Below are 17,876 nucleotides of genomic sequence, written 5' to 3'. Positions count from 1 at the left end.
CTTTCCCGCAATACATCCTCGGCCCATAATCGAAATTTTTCTACGTGGACTTTGTAATTCTGTCGCCGACGTGGAGACGAGGAGAAGGGCATTCCCATCCCTCATACTGGTATTGGGTGTCAAAAAAGTTAAACAATAATATTTTAATTTTAATTTAATTATTTAATTATTTTTTGTTTTTTCAACAAATCAAGAGATGACAGCTGTTGTCTTATTTGTTCTGGGCAGAGACACTCTTCACACATCTTTCTACCTTTTCTTATTTTTTTATTTTTTTTATTTTTTTGATCCCATGTCAAAGATGTGCAATGGGAGTGCTCTAGAGTATATTAAAAAACTTTGGGACAAAACGACGACGCTTTCAATTTTTAGCTTTTTAAAGGCTTGTGATGTATGTAACCAACCTAAGAGAGCCACACATCATCAAACTCCATTGACCGTTAAGAATTTTCCTCAAGTTTAGTGGTTGTTCATCAGAATTCAAAGGTTATAAATTCATTCACTGTATAATTTCGTGGTGTTAAGCCTAGCAAAAAAGTCTTAAGTCTTTTCTAGCAATTCTTAATTTCCATAACTTAATTGTAATGGTTACTGGTTACTACAAATCAAGACCTTCATTAACTTGATTTGACTTATTAGGTGGTATATGGGACTTTACACCTCACATATATTGTGACTGTTTTCTACGAAGACCTTGACTCGTTCTATATCATACCAGTCAAAGTAAACGATAGTGATCACTCTGTTTAGGCATGCCACATGACTTTAAAGTGTTTTCATCAACAGAGATTTCCATTTGTTATAAAATTTAGATCTCATATCTTGTTGAATTCTTATAACCTTGGAAGTATTTGCATTGAACATCTAAATCTCAACCTTGCTTTGTCGAAGTTTATTTCATTTGCTTATTATCTTATCTGCAATGGAGGGGAAGCTTATCGTGGGAAAACACTTGATATGGGTGATGTTATTGTTGTTGGGACAACTACATGGATACAAAAGCTGTATTCATAAAGAAAGGAATGCTTTGTTGGAGCTCAAGAAATACCCCATCCCAATTAATGGATCCCACTCTGTTCTCACTACTTGGGTTAACGACACAACGAGCGATTGCTGTCATTGGGAAGGTGTCACGTGCAATCATACAAGCGGACGGGTTATCGGGCTTTCCATTGATTGGATGTTCAACGGAAAGAGTCATCTCCTAAATCTTTCTTTGTTGCATCCCTTTGAAGATATTCGAAGTCTGGACTTATCCGGATCCAGGCTAAATGGCTTGTTTGATGATGTGGAAGGTATACCAGAGTTTCTTTAGTGGTTAATTATAGCTTCTTCTTTTCTTTTCTTTTTTTTTTTCCTGCGTTAGGGCTCTGCTTCTGTAAATGATTTAGATGGAACAATCTTAGTTTATTGTCTCTAATTCATGAAAGTTAATTATTTGTTTCTACAGTAACTTGCTGATGTTTTGTCGTCAGTTTTTGTCCTAAGTTGCATGTTGTTATCCACGTGCATTGAGTAACATCTGTCATCATTATATGCTTAGCATGATTTTATCTTGCAGGTTATAAAAGCCTAAGAAGATTAAGAAACCTGGAGATTCTGGATCTTTCTTTTAATAGATTCAACAACAGCATCTCTCCTTTTCTTAATGCCGCTACATCACTCACAACTCTGTTTCTACGGAGTAACGACATGGATGGCCTTTTTCATGTTAAAGGTGAGTTTTAACATATGTATCTATCATGCCCTATTAGTTGATGATGTATCTTTTGCTGAATTGTTTTAACTCTTATTATGTCATTAGTTCAGTTTGCATCATTCTTTTATTCCTTGACCTCCCTTTCAGAACTCAAAGATTTGAGAAACTTGAGACTCTTGGACCTAAGTGATAACATATTTAACGGCTTCATACCAGTAAGAGGTATGTCCATAAATACTTGCTTTTCTTTTCTAGGTTGCAAAATTTGGTTTGATTTAATAGACTCGCACGTACAATCATTAGGCTCATTTAATGATGCTTTCTTTTGTGTGGCTTCGTGGCAGACTTACCAGCCTTACGGAAGCTGAAAGCTCTAGATCTACATGGCAACCAGTTGACTGCAACTATGGGATTGCAAGGTAACAAATTATTTACTTTTGCATTGAGTCTAGTGATTAATTCACGTTTAGTTAATGTGAATAAAAGTTTTGCATTGATTACCTTAGGGATTTGCGAATTGAAAAATTTGGAAGAGCTCAATCTCAGTGACAATTATCTAGAAGGTCAGTTTCCTTTATGTATAACTAGATTGATTGCACTTCGAGTTCTTGATCTCTCATCGAACATATTGACCGGGAAACTACCATCAGCTCTCGGTAGCCTTAAATCCCTTGAGTACTTGTCGCTGGTTCATAATGACTTTGATGGCTTCTTTTCTCTTGGTTGGCTCGCCAACCTCTCAGAGCTTACGGTGCTCAAACTTTCTTCAAAATCCAACTCTCTTCAAGTAGAGTCAGATAAATCTTGGAAGCCAAAATCTCAGATGATTGCTCTTGTACTAAGATCTTGCAACTTAGAGAAGGTTCCTCATTTTCTCCTACACCAGACGGATTTGCGTCTAGTTGATCTTGCAGACAATAAAATTACTGAACGTTTTCCTTCTTGGTTGTTGGCGAACAATACGAAACTCGAAAGGTTGCTTCTACAGAATAATTCCTTTACAAGCTTTCAATTACCAAAATCTGCTCATAATCTGCGTTTCTTGGATGTGTCATTCAATCAGTTCAATCATCTCTTTCCAGATAACGTTGGGTGGATACTTTCTCATTTACAGTTTATGAATCTAGGGTATAATGGTTTTCAAGGAAATATACCATCTTCTCTAGGTAACATGAAGAGTATTGGACATCTTGATCTATCTCACAACAGTTTTCACGGGAAGCTACCAAGAAGTCTTATAAAGGGTTGTTATTCCTTGTCAAACTTGAAGCTATCACATAACAAACTAAGTGGTCAGATTTTCCCACTCCCAGGATCAACAAACTCCACTTTTCTATCTGTGTTGTCTTTGGATAACAATCAGTTTACAGGAGAGATTGGAAAAGGTTTGCGGACCTTGAAACAGTTGGATCTGCTTGACATTTCCTACAACAATCTCACAGGGGTTATACCAAGTTGGTTTGACGAACTTCCATACATAAGCGCACTGTCGTTTTCAAACAACTTGTTGGAAGGTGAAATACCTATTTCGTTGTTCAATATATCCGGCCTTCAACTACTAGACCTCTCTGCAAACAGATTATCTGGGGGCATACCTCCACACGTCAATTCCACAGATGGGCTAGTGTTACTCCTGCAAGACAATAATTTATCAGGGGTTATTCCAGACACATTGCTAGCAAATGTCAATATACTTGATCTGAGTAATAACAAATTGTCTGGAAATATTCCTGAGTTTGTCAACACCGAAACAATAAGAATTCTTCTTCTTCGAGGGAATAATTTGACAGGCCGTATACCTCGCCAGCTGTGTGCCGGCATTCAGCTTCTGGATCTTGCTAACAACAGACTAAATGGATCCATACCTTCATGTCTTAGCAATGCATCATTTGGTGTGGAAGTAGACTATCATGCTATTGATCTTCGTTCTACTGAAGCCTTGCATTTTTCTTATCTGAAAATGGACTACACAGAAAATATCGGTATATATGTCAAATATCTGCTTATGCTAGACCAGGTAATGAGCGACTACTATGAGGGAGGCACCCAGACAACTATTGAATTTGCAACGAAACACAGATATGATACTTACATGGGAGACAATCTCGGATTATTGTTTGGAATTGATCTCTCAGAAAATGAGTTAAGCAGTGATATCCCAACAGAGCTTGGACATCTTCTGAAACTACATGCTCTCAATCTATCTCACAACAACTTATCAGGACTGATACCAGAAAGCTTTTCAGGTCTTAAGAATGTGGAAAGTCTTGATCTTTCTTTCAACAGATTACAAGGCCGAATCCCATCACGATTAACAGATTTGAGCAACCTTGAAGTCTTCGATGTCTCATATAATAACTTGTCAGAAGTCATTCCACTCGGAAGACAATTTAACACCTTCGACACGCAAAGCTACTTAGGTAATCCTCTTCTTTGTGGGAAACCAACCAACACAAGCTGCGAGAGGAATAACGTTCAAGAACCAAATAATGGAGTGGAAGCTGCTGATGAATCCACCACAATCGACATGGAATCTTTCTACTGGAGTTCTGCTGCAGCCTATGTGACAATACTTCTTGGGTTACTCGTATCACTCTCTTTTGATTCTCCTTGGAGCAGAGTTTGGTTCTACAACGTTGATGTTTTCGTCCACAAGGTTAGGAATTTGTTGTGGTAAACTACTGCAAGCGCTAGATGCTTCTTATGTGTTTGTTTCATAGTCATGTCCATCTGTTGTCGTTCTTATGAAACCTCCTACTTTGTTTCACAAACTACAGCATGCCTTACGATTGGTTCTCGTGTACTCTGTCTTTGTACAAGTGTAATGTCTTAATCATATCTTGGAGCTTGTTTGCTGTTTAGTTCAATACATAATCTCTACTGTAATACAAAAAGATGCATGAAACAAACTATCTCAAAGTAGAGAAGAGCTCACAAGCGCCCAAAAATGAAACTAAGCATAGAGAATTTCCCATTAGTTCTCATAATTGTCTATAGATAATCTTTACATAATTCACAGTTTTTTTCCCACAGAGCAAGTTGAATTAAGCAAGTAATAGTGTAAAACGCTTATAAGCATGGAGGTATTTGGACTTATAATATTAAACTCACAATTCAATTGAGGGGAAGCCAGCTTATTATGGTTCAGTCCAATTTCTATGTGTAGGCTCAGATTCATGAATACAAAAGATTGGTTGGACAACAAGACATACCCGGTGGGAAGAAAGTTCACTTGGAACAAGAGAGAGACAAATATTAAGCCAAGAAAGAAAAAAATACAAAACGTCGTTGCTTTTAACAGTATCACCTAAAATTAAGCTTAAACGGCGGCACTCGTCTACCCTCTCCACAGGTATTGGTTTCTTCGTCTCACCATTATCTTCATCTCCCTCCGCTCTTTCTTTTCCTGATCATCTCCTTCGACTGCATGACATCGGAGCTCGACGAATCAGTAGTCTTCGTCTCCGAAATGTTGCTATTAAAAAAGATGCCGTTTTCAGAATCAACCCCTAGTTTTTTTTAGGCGCAACCAGTCCGAGAGAGCCACATCATCAACTCCGTGACCCCCCAGCGCAAGCACCTCTAGGTCTAGTCGTAATCCTAAGGTTAGCAGCACTAACTTAGTACTTACAAGTTGCACTGAACTATAATTTCTTGGCATTCTTAGTATAAAATTCTCTTGGGGAACATTTTAATTTTCTTATTTTTCTTAATAACTTTTCTATTAGTTTTTCTAAATCATCACTTTCATATGGATTGTAATTTGTTGGTATGCAATTAAAAGAAGAAACTAGAGAGTTAAAAACTAGAGTTAGAGAGTTAGATAGCCAAAGATAGTGTAGTTTGTCAAAAATAATAGTGCAAAGTAGAAAGTGATAGTCAGAGGAAATATTCATAAACGAGTTGAAAATTTTTACTCGTATTTTGTCTTTTTTTTGCTTTAATGATTGGTGAGAAGAAAACGTTTTCCCACTTCACTTCCACTATTTGGTTAACCAGTCACAACCATGATATAAAGCTTGGCCGAAGAAATAAACAATGGTAACCACACATCTTTTGTATGAGTTTCTCATTTGGTTTTTTTTATCTTTTTTTTTTTTCTAATCTTATTTTACAAATGAAAGGGGAGCTTATCTTGGGAATACACTTGATGATATGGGTAATGTTACTGTTGAGGCAGCTACATGGATACAAAAGCTGTATTGAGAATGAAAGGAATGCTTTGTTGGAGCTCAAGACATACCTGGTCTCAATTAGTGAAGAAGATGGATCCGAATATGTTCTCCCTACTTGGACTAATGACACAAAGAGCGATTGTTGTCGGTGGGAGGAAATTAAGTGCAATCGTACAAGCGGACGGGTGATCAGTATTTCCTTTGGTGGGCTGTACCTCGAAGAAAGTCCTCTCCTAAACCTTTCTTTGTTGCATCAGTTTGAAGAGGTCCGAATTCTGAACTTAACTGGGTACGGATTCAGTGGCTTGTTTGATGATGTGGAAGGTATTACTAGTCTTTCCCTAGTGGATTAGTTTTAACATTTTGCTTTGCATTGCCACTTTCATATTACAAAGCTTAGATATTTCTCTGTTTCTGCATTATCTCCGTTGAATAATATAAGAAATAAGTTATGTAATCACTCTATGCTGATCAATATTCTCGTCTGCAGGTTATAACAGCCTAAGGAGATTAAAAAAACTTGAGATTCTGGATTTCACGTTAAATGATTTCAACAGCAGCATCTTTCCTTTTCTTAACGCCGTAACATCGCTTACAACTCTTTTTCTACGGAATAACGTAATGGAAGGACCTTTACCTGGTAAAAAGTGTGTGTGTTTGCCATGTTGTAACTAGCAATACCTTAAATTAACTACTAGATGTATTTAAGTTCTTTATAGTTTTGATCATTCTTATATTCTCCCGGATTTCCTTTCAGAACTTCAAAATCTGACAAACTTGGAACTATTGGACCTTAGCAGTAACAAGTTTAATAGCTCCATATCAGTACAAGGTAGTTCAAAACCATTTTTATATTTAGTTTGTGTCCATAGATGATTGTCATTCTTGAGGTGTTTACCTTTGTATGGCTTTTTCTTGTGGCAGAGTTACCTGTCCTGACGAAGCTGAAAGTTCTAGACCTAAGTGGTAATGATTTATCTGGCTTAATGAATTTGCAAGGCAAGTTTTCTCAATTGTTTCACTTTCTGATAGAGAATTGTGGCAAAATCACTTAAAATAAGTGATTAAAATTGTGCATTTGATCATTGTAGGGATTTGTGAATCAAAGAACATGGAAGAGCTCGATCTCAGTAAAAACAAACTTGTAGGTCAGTTTCCTTTATGTTTGACTAGCTTGACTGGACTTAGAGTTCTGGATCTCTCATCAAACCAATTGACTGGGTTGGTCCCATCTGATCTTGGTAGACTTGAATCCCTTGAGTACTTATCTTTGTCTGATAACAACTTTGAAGGCCTCTTCTCATTTGGTTCGCTCACCAACCTCTCAGAGCTTAAGGTTTTCAAAATTTATTCAAAATCCAACTTACTTCAAGTGGTGTTTGAAAGTTCTTATAAACCAAAATTTCAGTTGAGTGTTATTGTACTACGATCTTGCAACTTGGAGAAGGTTCCTCATTTTCTCCTACACCAGACAGATTTGCGTCAAGTTGATCTCTCCGAAAATAAAATATCTGGCAAGTTTCCTTCATGGTTGTTGGAGAACAATAAGAAACTCGAGGTTTTGCTTCTACAGAAGAATTCTCTTACGATATTTCACCTACCGAAATCTTCTCATAATCTGCTTTTCCTGAATGTGTCAGTTAATGAATTCAGTCATCTGCTTCCAGAAAATATTGGGTGGATACTTCCTAGTTTACGGTATATGAATCTAGCTAATAATGGTTTTCAAGGGAAGCTGCCATCTTCTCTTGGAAACATGGAAGAGATCGAATATCTTGATCTATCTCACAATAGTTTCCATGGGAAGGTACCAAGAAGTGTTGCAAGGGGTTGTTATTCCATGACAGCCTTGAAGTTGTCACATAACAAACTAAGTGGAGAGATTTTTCCAGAAACAGTACACTTTACTGATATAACGACCTTGTCTATGGATAATAATTAGTTTACAGGAAAGATTGGGCAAGGGTTGCGGAGCTTGGAATACTTGAGTATGCTTGACATATCGAACAACAATCTCACAGGTGTTATTCCAAGTTGGTTTGATGAACTTCCATCCTTATCTGCACTAATGCTGTCAAATAACTTGTTGGAAGGTGAAATACCAGTTTCTTTGTTCAATATGTCTAGTCTTTGGATATTGGACCTTTCTGCAAACAGTTTAGTAGGGGACATACCTCCACATGTCAGTTCTAGAACTCTTATGGTGTTACTTCTACAAGATAATTATTTATCAGGGGTTATTCCAGACACGTTGATAGGAAATGTCAGTATACTTGATCTGAGAAATAGCAGGTTGTCCGGGAATATTCCAGATTTCATCAGCACCCAAATCATCAGTATTCTGCTTCTACGAGGGAATAATTTAACAGGCTGCATCCCCCAACAGGTGTGTGGCCTCAGAAGCATTCACCTTCTGGATCTTGCTAACAACAAATTGTATGGATCCATACCTTCATGTCTTAGCAACATATCATTTGGTTTGGGGAAAGAGGATACATTCTATGGTTATGATACTGGCGTTACTTCTACTTCCAAAGAAGATGACCGGATATATTTCAGATCTCTGCTTATGCTAGATCCGTTTAGTATGGAATACAAGGATGACACACAGACGAAAATTGAATTTGCAACAAAACACAGATATGGTGGAAATCTCAAATTATTATTTGGAATGGATTTCTCAGAAAATATGCTAAGTGGTAACATCCCGGTTGAGCTTGGAGGTCTTCTGGAACTACGAGCTCTCAATCTTTCCCACAACAACTTATCAGGAGTGATACCAGAGAGCTTCTCAGGTCTCAAGAATTTAGAAAGCCTTGATCTTTCCGTCAACAAGCTACATGGCCAGATCCCACAACAACTAACAGATCTGAGCAGCCTCGCTGTGTTCAAGGTCTCGTATAATAACTTATCAGGAGTCATTCCACATGAAAGACAGTTTAACACCTTCGATACACAAAGCTACTTAGGTAATCCTCTTCTCTGTGGACAACCAACCAACAAAAGCTGTGACAATGATAACATTCAAGAACCAGATAATGAAGTGGAAGCTGATGAATCTTTAATCGACATGATGTCTTTCTGTTGGAGTGTTGTTGCAGCCTATGTGACAATACTGCTTGGGGTACTCGCATCTCTCTCGTTTGATTCTCCTTGGAGAAGAACTTGGTTCTACATCGTTGATGCTTTCATCCACAAGGTTAGGAATTTGTTGTGGAAAAACACTGCAGGTGTTGGATGTTTCTTTATGTGCTAGTTTCATTGTTGTACCCATCTGCTGTTGTACTTCTCAAATGATCCTGCTTTGTGTCACAAAACTAGGAAAATGACTTATGTTTGGTTCATGGGTACTGTCTTTGTCTTTAAATAAAATGTAATGCCACAAACATATTTCTACTCAAACACAAGAAGTTGCATGAAGTCATCTTAAAATAGAAAAAGAGTGTACACTGACTGAAAAATAGAATATAGATACAGAGACTTCCTGTTAGACTCTTTCTTCCTTTAAGAATCTCAGAGATGTATCTATGATCGATGGTATGATCTGTTTTCTCACAGTGATCCAGTATAATCTTGGCAGGCTTCATCATGGCTAGAGTTTAATCGTCTGAGCTTTAGAAGTAAGTTCTCAACATTCTGAAGCTTTTTACGGTTTATCTCTGGAGAAAAGCTTCTGAGAAACTGTAAGCTGGATTCCACTGGCCGTCACAATGTTCATCGCCATAGGCATGGGAAACATTACTTGTCACATGATCAGTTCTGAGTCAAAAATGTAAGAAAACTGAACTGAACATTATGATATTCTTTTTTGTAAAAAAAACTTTCCCAAAGTAAACAAGCTACAGACAGATGTAAGAGTTTGAACTCTTGGTCATAGAACCTTAAAGTGACTTTGATCTTATAGTTCTTATCTATGCCCATATTCTCAGAGGTTGATGACCATGACGATTGAGGACATTCAGATAGAATCCGTTTGTTACTAGTTCAGTGTCTCTGTATATGGAGGCGTCAAGAACAGAAATATGACTTGGATCGGATGTTCCAAAGCAACTAGTGAAATGTTAGCTGACGATCCATCTTCACTAAACCTTGGACTGGATTTCTGAAAACACAAAACAAATCTTCGAGCCTTAAGAAGAACGGAAACAGATGGGGAATCAAACATTATAATAATAATATGACGACTTATGTGTGGTTCCTCTGTAAAGTCCGTCATTGAATAGCTGTAATGTCTCAAACATAAATTGGAGCCTTGTAGGCTAAACGAGCCTGATCATGCAAGCCAATGTTTAAGATAGTCATTAGTCATCACCGACGCTACGCATGTCTCATGAGTATAAGAGTTTCCATTAATTGAGTCTTGGAATCTATACATTTTGTATATTTTCTCGGTGGTATTTCGTTGTTTTCCACATAAAATTAATCGGAATTGAACTCTCATAACCTTAGAGAGGTATGTGAAACTCACAGTCCCACATTGACTTTGAATTTCTTACGTTTGCTTTTTGTATCATACTTTAAAGAAAATCGGCCAATTTTTTATATTCACACTATGTGAATAAGTCAAGTTCATACATAGAACGATGTGTAAATAAAAATCATGTGTGTACTAAAAAAAATCATCTGATTCATACAGGGATCATGATTTTTGGATATTTCCATGCATGTTGCTGAATGCTGACCAAAAAGATTCTTCTCGGATAATTTTTCCATCTTCTCTTCAAAGGATCAAAAAGACCCTCGAGTACTTGTCTGCCGACAAGGCCATATGGTTGTGTAATGATAAGCAACGTATCACATGAGAACAAAGATTCAATATTATTTTGGGCCCTTTGCAGTATAATTTATGTGGACTCAGTCTTTTGTGTACTGTATATATGTTTATACAAATATTCCTTTTTTCCAACTAAAACATGGATATAGTGTTTTACAATTCGGATTCTACTAAGATATCAAGTATTTTTGTTAAATTGTTGTGTATCATGTATTATAATATCTTTGCACTTACTGAGAACGAGGCTTGCTCGATCATGCCACATATAATTGGGTTTCACCATGGATTTAGACGCTGTTGAAAACGACACACACTTGGACACACGCTAAACGAGTCTTATACGCGAGTCAAAGTAAAGACAATGATCACTCGCGCAACGTGAGTAACGCTACTACACATGTTACATGCATATGAAGTTTAGGTGTTTTTCATTGATTTTTGAAGAAAGCAATGGTGTTTTTACACGGAAATTTGAAATTCCTATATATAACGTACGTGGAGGTACTTGTATAGAACTCACAGTCCCACATTGCATTTTAGTTTTCTTTCACTGGCTTTTTAATTTTTTTCTATTTTTATCACATTTGCAATGGAAGGGAAGGTGTTGTTGGGCCAATACTTGATATGGTTGATGCTAGTGTTGGGACAGCTACACGGATGCAAAAGCTGTAATGAGAAAGATAGGACGGCATTAATGGATATCAAGAAATACATAGTCTCGGTTTCTGAAGAAGAGTTATCGGACTTTGTTCTCACTACTTGGACTAATGACAAAGAGGACGATTGCTGTTTTTGGGAAGGCTTGGAATGCAATAGTACAAGCGGACGGGTGACTCAACTTTTCATCGATTTCTCGTATTGCAAACCGAGTTCTCTCCTAAACCTTTCTCTGCTGCATCCCTTTGAACTAGAAGTTCGAAGTCTGCAGCTGTTTTCTGACTCAGGGTACGGACTCAGTGGCTTCTTTGATGATGTGGAAGGTACATCCTTTTTTTCTTCTTCTGTCTCTTTTTTTAACCTCTTGTGGTCTCTATTTGAAAACATATTTCCCTGCATCGATAATTTTGAATTCTAGATGAGCTTGATTTTTGAATGCTGATAACGTTTAAAATGATGATACTCAATTAGACTTTTTCCATGCATTAAAAATTTATATTAACTAACTCGCTGATGTCTATGCAATATACAGCACAAAATTACATAAAACTGTCACTCATGTTTCATAATCTTCATTTGCATATAGAGAAGAGTAAAATCATAATTAAACGGTTGAACCTATTGAGTGATTACAGTACTTGTTATAAACAAGATTTTTATTTTGCAGGTTATAAAAGTCTAAAGAGATTAAGAAACCTGGAGACTCTGGATATGTCTTCAAATAGTTTCAACAACAGCATCTTCCCCTTTCTTAATGCCGCCACATCACTCACAACTCTGTTTCTTAAGTCCAACAAGATGAGTGGTTCTTTTCCTGTTAAAGGTATGTTTCTTCGTTTTTTAAAAAACTAGTATAGTAGTATGACTTAATTGATTTATGATATGCATCTTTTGTTAGATCGATTTAGTTTATAATTATTGTTAATATATAGCCGTATAGGTCTTATATTCAGTTTGAATCATTCTTATATATGTTGGTATCCCTCTCAGAACTTAGAGATTTGATGAATTTGGAACTTTTGGACCTGAGTGGAAACAGATTTAATGGCTCCATACCAGTACAAGGTAACTTGTTCACATATGCCTTTATTTTTTCTATTCATTTTTAATAGTTTTAACAATACAAGATTGTTGATTTACTCTGGACCTATCCCTGAAATCATATTTTCGAGGTCCTGACCTTTTTTGTGGGTTTTTTTTTTCATGTGGCAGAGTTACATGCCCGGATGGGGAAGCTGAAAGCTCTGGATCTAAGCGGCAATGAATTTTCTGGTTCATTGGAACTGCAAGCAGGCAAGTTTTCTCAAAATATTTCACTGCTTTGTTGGAGACTTAGTCAAGTTCACGTTAAATAAGTGACAATTTTTTTTTTGCTTTTGATCAATATTATTGTAGGAATTTGCAAACTGAAGAATATACAAGAGCTCGATCTCAGTCAAAACAAACTTGTAGGTCAGTTCCCCTCATGTTTAACTAGCTTGACTGGACTTCGAGTTCTTGATCTCTCATCAAACCAATTAACTGGGAAGGTACCATCTCTTGTCGGTAACCTCAAATCCCTTGAATACTTATCATTGTTTGATAACAACTTCGAAGGCATCTTCTCACTTGGTTGGCTCGCCAACCTCTCAAAGCTAAAGGTGTTGAAACTTTGCTCAAAATCCAACACACTTCAACTAGTGTCGGAAAGTTTCTTGAAGCCAAAGTTTCAGTTGACAGTTATTACACTAAGTTCTTGTAACTTGGAGAAGATTCCTCCTTTTCTCCAACACCAAAAGGATTTGCGTCATCTTGATCTCTCTGGCAACATTATTTCTGGGATATTTCCTTCTTGGGTGTTGGCTAACAATACAAAACTGGTGGATTTGCGTCTACAGAATAATTCTCTTACGAGCTTTAAGCTACCGAAATCTGCTCATAACCTGCTTTCTCTGAATTTGTCAGTTAATAAATTCAGTCATCTCTTTCCTGATAACTTTGGGTGGATACTTCCTCATTTACAGTATATGAATCTAGCAGTGAATGGTTTTCAAGGAAATCTGCCATCTTCTCTAGGTAACATGAAAAATATGCAATACATGGATATATCTCACAATAGTTTCTACGGGAAGCTACCGAGAAGTTTTGTAGAAGGTTGTTATTCCTTACGGTACTTGAAGTTGTCACATAACAAACTAAGTGGAGAGATTTTTTCGGAATCAGCAAACTTCAGTCATATATGGATGTTGTCTATGGATAACAATTTGTTTACAGGAAAGGTTAGACAAGGATTGCGGAACTTGACATCTTTGTATATTCTCGACATTTCAAACAACAATCTCACAGGTGTTATTCCAGGTTGGATCGGCGAGCTTTCACTCTTATATGCACTATTGATTTCAAACAACTCGTTGGAAGGTGAACTACCTGTTTCGTTGTTCAACATATCTACACTAGAGCTACTGGACCTCTCTGCGAACAGTTTATCTGGGGGCATACCTCCACACGTCAATTTCATAGATGGGCATGAGCTAGTGTTACTCCTGCAAGACAATAATTTTTCAGGGGTTATTCCAGACACATTGCTAGCAAATGTCAAAGTACTTGATCTTAGAAATAACAGTTTGTCTGGAAATATTCCAAAGTTCATCAACACCGAAAACATCAGTATGCTGCTTCTACGTGGGAATTATTTAACTGGCCGCATCCCCCCACAGTTGTGTGGCCTAAGCAACCTCCAAATTTTGGATCTTGCCAATAACAGACTAAGTGGATCCATACCTTCTTGCCTTAGCAATACATCCTTTGGTTTGGGGAAAGAGGATACATCATACGACTATGATCACAGTGGGTTTTCCTCGTTTGTTGATTCCTTAAATGTTGATCTATATTTCAAGTCTCTGCTCATGCTTGAACGATATGGTGGAAACTACAAATCAGGCTACCGGACGAAAATTAAATTTGCAACAAAGCATCGATATGATGCCTACATGGGTGGAAATCTCAACTTATTATTTGGACTTGATCTCTCAGTAAATGAGTTGAGTGGTGAGATCCCAGTTGAGCTTGGAGGTCTTATGAAACTACAATCTCTCAATCTTTCTCACAACAACTTATCAGGAGTGATACCAAATACCTTTTCAGGTCTCAAGAATGTGGAAAGCCTTGATCTCTCATTCAACATATTACATGGCCGGATCCCACCACAACTAAGTTATCTGAACAACCTTGAAGTCTTCAAGGTCTCATACAACAACTTGTCAGGAGCCATTCCACATGGAAGACAGTTTAACACCTTCGATACACAAAGCTACTTAGGTAATCCTTTTCTATGTGGACAACCTACCAACACAAGCTGCAACAACAATGTCTTACAAGAGCAGCCAGATAATGAAGTGGAAGCTGATGAATCTTTAATCGACATGGTGTCTTTCTATTGGAGTTTTGCTGCAGCCTATGTCACAATACTTCTTGGGATACTCGCATCACTCTCCTTTGATTCTCCTTGGAGCCGACTTTGGTTCTACATGGTTTATGCTTTCATCCACAAGGCTAAGAATTTGTTTTCCAGTTAGATCTCTTTTCATCTGTATGAATTCTATACTGATTTACAGTATCTTTTCAGGTACCCATCTCAAGAAGAACATCAGTAATTACATAACACACCATATGATTTTTATCCTGCTGTAGAATACAAAGACCCAAATACAAAGCAAATGAATCAGCAAGACAAAAAAAAAGACCAGGGTGAAACGTAGACCACAGTTAAAGAGTTAGAGAAAGAAGAGAAACCACTTGTGTTTATATATAATCTTCTTCAACAGACTTTGCTAATGGTCTGCAAAAAGCGTTCTTCGCCTTCCTGACTTTGCTTGCAGACGGCTGGTCTCTGCATGGACGACTTCACTAACCAGATCCTTGAAGAGAAGCCTCTCCACATCCAGCACCAACCCTGAAATTTCTCCACTGAAGTCTGCCCAGTTCTCAGATCGAATCGTCACATCTTCAGCAAGTATATTTTTCAAGAAGTCATCTTCTTCCTCCAATAAGAAGCTTTCTGATCTCTTTGTAGCTTGCTTTTGCAGTGTTTCTACCGCTGAACACAGTTCTTTCAGTAATTGTTGCGCACTCACGGCTTTCTTAGTCATCTTAGCAGATGACTTCATCAATGGATTCGTCGTGGCTTCAACTGAAGCTAGTTTCTCCACCAGGATCTCATTAACGGTGTCAAACACAAGTTTGCGGTTGAGCTTCTCATTTTTCAGAACCTTATTTTCTTCTTTGTGTAACAGATGCATAGTANAATCGACATGGTGTCTTTCTATTGGAGTTTTGCTGCAGCCTATGTCACAATACTTCTTGGGATACTCGCATCACTCTCCTTTGATTCTCCTTGGAGCCGACTTTGGTTCTACATGGTTTATGCTTTCATCCACAAGGCTAAGAATTTGTTTTCCAGTTAGATCTCTTTTCATCTGTATGAATTCTATACTGATTTACAGTATCTTTTCAGGTACCCATCTCAAGAAGAACATCAGTAATTACATAACACACCATATGATTTTTATCCTGCTGTAGAATACAAAGACCCAAATACAAAGCAAATGAATCAGCAAGACAAAAAAAAAGACCAGGGTGAAACGTAGACCACAGTTAAAGAGTTAGAGAAAGAAGAGAAACCACTTGTGTTTATATATAATCTTCTTCAACAGACTTTGCTAATGGTCTGCAAAAAGCGTTCTTCGCCTTCCTGACTTTGCTTGCAGACGGCTGGTCTCTGCATGGACGACTTCACTAACCAGATCCTTGAAGAGAAGCCTCTCCACATCCAGCACCAACCCTGAAATTTCTCCACTGAAGTCTGCCCAGTTCTCAGATCGAATCGTCACATCTTCAGCAAGTATATTTTTCAAGAAGTCATCTTCTTCCTCCAATAAGAAGCTTTCTGATCTCTTTGTAGCTTGCTTTTGCAGTGTTTCTACCGCTGAACACAGTTCTTTCAGTAATTGTTGCGCACTCACGGCTTTCTTAGTCATCTTAGCAGATGACTTCATCAATGGATTCGTTGTGGCTTCAACTGAAGCTAGTTTCTCCACCAGAATCTCATTAACGGTGTCAAACACAAGTTTGCGGTTGAGCTTCTCATTTTTCAGAACCTTACTTTCCTCTTTGTGTAAATGCATAGTGCTGCTTCCCTTTGTCTGCTCAAGAACAAAGAACAGCTCAGGATTGATTGGGTGGCCAGAAGGGTGTAGTTGAAACGTTGTCAATCCTGAGCCAAGGTCTCTGAGGAGAAGACCCGAAGCTAATAGAATCTCAGAGATGTATCTATGATCAGTGGTAGGATCTGGGTTCTCACAGAGCGATGCAATATAATCTTGGCTTGCTTCATCATGGTTTGAGTTCAGTCGTCTGAGCTTTTGAACCAAGTGCTCAACATTCTGAAGCTTCTTACGGTTTATCTCTGGCGAAAAGCTTGATGTGGTTTCTGAGAAACTGTAAGCTGGATTCCACTGGTCCTCACAATGTTCATCACCAAAGTCATCGGCTACGTTACCTATCACATGATCAGTTCTGGGTCAAAACTTTTACCAAACTAAACAAGCTACAGACATATGTAAGAGACATTGATGTTTGCAAGTTTCTTATCCATGCCAATATTCTCAGAGGTTGATGACCACAAGGACACTATAGATGGAAATCTTTTGTTACCTTGTGTCTTCACGGGTGATGGTTCAATCTCTCTGTACGTTGAAGCGTCGAGAACAGAAATAGGACTTGGATGTTCCAAAGCAACTACTGAAAGGTTCGCTGAGAATCCATCTTCACTAAACCTTGGACTAGATTTCTGCAAACGCAAAACAAAACTTGTAAGAACTAAGTGAAAAACTTTTGACACCTAGCAGTTAGAAATACAAATGAGAGTCAGAACTCACATTCTGCATTAAGTTCGAGACTACAGCTTTGGCTGCCTCGATTACAGATGGACTTTTACCACCATCGGCTTCAGTAGCTTTTTCTACACAAGCAGAGGCTTCTGTTTCGGATGGAGTACAAACGTCATTACTTGACGTCCTAGATTCATTGCTTAGTTGACTAAGTTGGTCATCATTTTGCTGCAAACTCTTCCGAGCCTTGGGTCTACGTTTGCCACCAGGAGAAGTAGATTCCACAAGTTGTTGGTTTGACGGTTTCCTCGATTTGCTAGAATCAGGAGGTGTTGGTGGCCGTGAACGTTTATCATACTCAAGCTTCTTCTGCTGTAATCTTGGACTTACAGATCCTGAACTCTTTGAAGTACTTTCTTTGGGAACCTGCTGAGGCTTTTTTGAAGAAGACCGCACACTTCTGCTGTCAGAATTCTTATCGAAAGAGTTGGTACAGGTATCAGCTCTTCGGTTTACAGGACTACGATCTTTTGTCACCCGTTTATTACTTGCTGAAGTTTCTTTGTCACCAGGTTTTTCTCTACGGATCTTATTGAGGCCAGATAGGCTGTGAATGGGAATAAGGGATGACGCAGGAATACCAGCCTTTTCAACAAGCTTGGCAGGTTTCATAATCACAATCGGGGATTGATATACCTGGTTAG

The 17,876-nt window shown here is 37.9% G+C and overlaps 3 protein-coding genes and 1 pseudogene across 3 annotated transcripts; 3 read left to right on the top strand and 1 right to left on the bottom strand.

The window, feature by feature from the left end:
• LOC104713053 (LRR receptor-like serine/threonine-protein kinase GSO1) lies at positions 765-4,568 on the top strand. The gene is made up of 5 exons (XM_019229452.1): positions 765-1,295; positions 1,562-1,717; positions 1,847-1,921; positions 2,044-2,118; positions 2,206-4,568. Exons 1-5 carry the CDS (start codon positions 923-925, stop codon positions 4,374-4,376), a joined length of 2,850 nt encoding a protein of 949 aa, XP_019084997.1. The 5' UTR covers positions 765-922; the 3' UTR covers positions 4,377-4,568.
• Positions 4,713-9,446, top strand: LOC104713055 (brassinosteroid LRR receptor kinase-like). The gene is given in 7 exon segments (XM_019229453.1): positions 4,713-5,304; positions 5,658-5,740; positions 5,880-6,198; positions 6,365-6,514; positions 6,632-6,706; positions 6,799-6,873; positions 6,966-9,446. Coding segments are annotated over 6 exon segments (2,787 nt in total). The 5' UTR covers positions 4,713-5,304; positions 5,658-5,737; the 3' UTR covers positions 9,131-9,446.
• On the top strand, positions 10,814-15,010 carry LOC104713051 (LRR receptor-like serine/threonine-protein kinase GSO1). Its single transcript, XM_019230082.1, has 5 exons — positions 10,814-11,628; positions 11,973-12,128; positions 12,296-12,370; positions 12,518-12,598; positions 12,662-15,010. The coding sequence occupies exons 1-5, from the start codon at positions 11,238-11,240 to the stop codon at positions 14,857-14,859; spliced, it is 2,901 nt and encodes a 966-aa protein (XP_019085627.1). The 5' UTR covers positions 10,814-11,237; the 3' UTR covers positions 14,860-15,010.
• Positions 15,809-17,876, bottom strand: part of LOC104715838 — a 6,277-nt pseudogene continuing 4,209 nt past the window's right edge.

This window comes from Camelina sativa, chromosome 9 (assembly GCF_000633955.1).
Source record: "Camelina sativa cultivar DH55 chromosome 9, Cs, whole genome shotgun sequence".
NCBI classification, from domain to species: domain Eukaryota; kingdom Viridiplantae; phylum Streptophyta; class Magnoliopsida; order Brassicales; family Brassicaceae; genus Camelina; species Camelina sativa.
The sequence above is the reverse complement of the archived record's forward strand: the minus strand, read 5'-3'. Positions and strand labels throughout refer to the sequence as shown.